This window comes from Echinops telfairi, unplaced genomic scaffold (assembly GCF_000313985.2).
Source record: "Echinops telfairi isolate 266 unplaced genomic scaffold, ASM31398v2 ScPeMD7_7409;HRSCAF=8447, whole genome shotgun sequence".
NCBI classification, from domain to species: domain Eukaryota; kingdom Metazoa; phylum Chordata; class Mammalia; order Afrosoricida; family Tenrecidae; genus Echinops; species Echinops telfairi.
Window position 1 is genome coordinate 17764398 of NW_022111309.1, and position 2348 is coordinate 17766745.

Here is a 2348-nt window from a genome sequence, read left to right on the forward strand (position 1 = left end):
AAAAAATTAAATACAAAAAATATTAATTTAATAAGTGTGGAAGATAATAAAACAAGATTTGTTATGTGCTGTAGAAAATTGCGGAACTTGAATATATCTTCTCTGCATATGTTTAGAAATGTCCATAGCAAAAAGTTGATAATGGTCTAAAACATTTTAAAACAAGCTGTCCCCTTAAACGACTCAGGAGTTTGTTAGTTTCTGACGCTGTGTGCCATTGAATGGATTCTAACTCAGAGTGACTCCGTTGGAGAGAACAGAACTGCTTCACAGTGTTTTCTTGGCAGATCTTCAGAGATTTTTTTCCGCGAGTGCTGGTGGGTTTGAACTGCCAGCTTTTCAGTTAGCAGTCAAGGGTTTAACTATTGAGCCACCAATGCTCCCTATAATTAGTTTCTCAACTACCATTAAACCAGTTCTCACTTCAGAGCCACTTTCTAGGGCAGAGTAGCAGAGCGCTGCTCCCTGGGGTTTCTAAGGCGGTAACTCTTACAAGAGCAGAATGCCTCATCTTCCTCTCTCAGAGCTTAGCCTGCTGTGCCACCAAGGCTACTTATAACTAACCGAGCCGCCGTATTTTCCTCATTGCAGAGTCCTGAAAGATGCATTTTAACTACACATCTTGAGTCTCCCCCCCTTTGCTCCAAATTTGAACAGCCTTCATGGAGGGGCACATTCAGTCTCCATGGGCGTCTAGATGGAGCAGTCCTTTTTCCCTCGGCAACGGTTAGAATTTCCTGCGTCAAGTAGAATCATTCCCGTTGAGTAATTGCGTGGCAGTGTATGTCTGTAAGGTTGGGAAACCTGAATCACCACAAGTGTTTATGAAATCAGGAAAGAGGCAAAAACCTTCCGACAGAAACGCAGTTTGCCCTTCTCCACATACCCAGTTCCTCCCCTGACGTGGGACGTGGGAAGCCGTGGATGCTCAGGCATCTCTTCATGTCCTGAGCACCACAGCCCCGAAACAGGTTCTTGTCTGTCCCTGGGCCAAGTTGATTCTATCGCGCTCTCTCTTCTCCAGGATGATGCCAGCAAGCTAGCCACCTGTCTGAAGATGGAGGTCTCTCACGGAGCGGACTTTGCAGCGTTCCTCCTACAAGGCAAGCCGCGCTACAGACCTCAGATTTGCCACCTCGTTTAGATGGTCACCTTTTGTCAGGAAACATTTAGTCAGAACACACCACGGGAGAGCAACTTTTCCCCAGGTTGGCAGGTATTTGAGTTAGAAGCTAAGTATGTCCCTGTGGCAGGATAAATTCCCACAACTGTGCCAATATTTGTCATTCTCTGAAAGAAAGGTCAGGTGAATGCTCTTGGGGGCCTCTTTCCCAATTCTGATCTTTTCTTAGCCACTCACCCTCCCAGTTACCGATTCTGCGCTTGCCACCTTCCTCCCCAGGCGAGCATAAGTCTAAGACCAAAACATTGATGACATTTACCACTTGGAACGTAGAAAACCCAGGGATGGGGCAAAGCCGGCAATTGGTTCAAAGTGGTATTGCATCAACACGGTGGGGCTGCGAAGCAGTGTTTCCCTGAGACAGCAGTGGCTCGAGGGGACGTGCTGTGGTGTGCAATAACGATTGCAGAACTGAGTCGCCAGCTTGTCAAGGTTGCTGTTTGGAAGGTGCATGGTACAGAGGCGGCTGCCAGCAGTTCTGAGAAGACAGGCCGCCTGCTTGCAATTGGTTACTCAATGGGTCCCTGGTTTCCCAATGCAGGAGCTGGAGATATTTGGCTGGACGTGTATAAATTGCCCAAGGAGACTTGGCTCAAGGAACTGGAGCACCCTATCAACACTCTAACTCTAAAGAAAAGAGGCAAAACACCGCACCTGGTAGGAGAGAGCTGCCTGCTCCAGGGTCTCTTTCTTCCCAACCCCTGCCTTAGCCTCTAGCCGATTGCCTGACTGGGCCGTCAAGAGGGACACAGCAAGGACGATAGGAACACGGTCTCCCCGATCAAGTCACAGGATATTAAACAATTAAAGTACGTTTGTTAGTGGGAACCTCTGCATGCCCTTGTGTGGGAGTCGCCTCTGTCCAGAGAACACCATCAGCATTTTTCTGCGAGGAGGGTCTGTTATGTTCTGTCAGCTGCCTCAGAGATGGAGCTGTCCCCGTCCTTCATCGAAATCATTCGTTCACGCCTCCCATTCCAAAGAGCCCTGGTGGCACTGTGTGTTAGGTGCTGGGCTACTGACCACAAAGTTGGTTTAAATCCACCAGCTGTTGCTCACGAGAAAGATGAGACTGCACCTGTAACGATCGACAGTGGGAAACCCTGTCCAAGGTTGCTTTGAGTTGGAAGGGACTTGATGGCACTAGTTTGGGTAGGTTGTTTTC

General features: G+C 48.3%; 1 protein-coding gene across 1 annotated transcript in view; it reads left to right on the plus strand.

The window, feature by feature from the left end:
- WDR93 (WD repeat domain 93) overlaps positions 1 to 2348 on the plus strand; it is a 59763-nt gene that overhangs the window by 21287 nt on the left and 36128 nt on the right. The window contains exons 5-6 of the mRNA XM_013006479.2: positions 1025 to 1103; positions 1725 to 1886. Of these exons, the coding sequence (XP_012861933.2) occupies positions 1025 to 1103; positions 1725 to 1886 (241 nt within the window). The remainder of the gene's footprint in view (positions 1 to 1024; positions 1104 to 1724; positions 1887 to 2348) is intronic.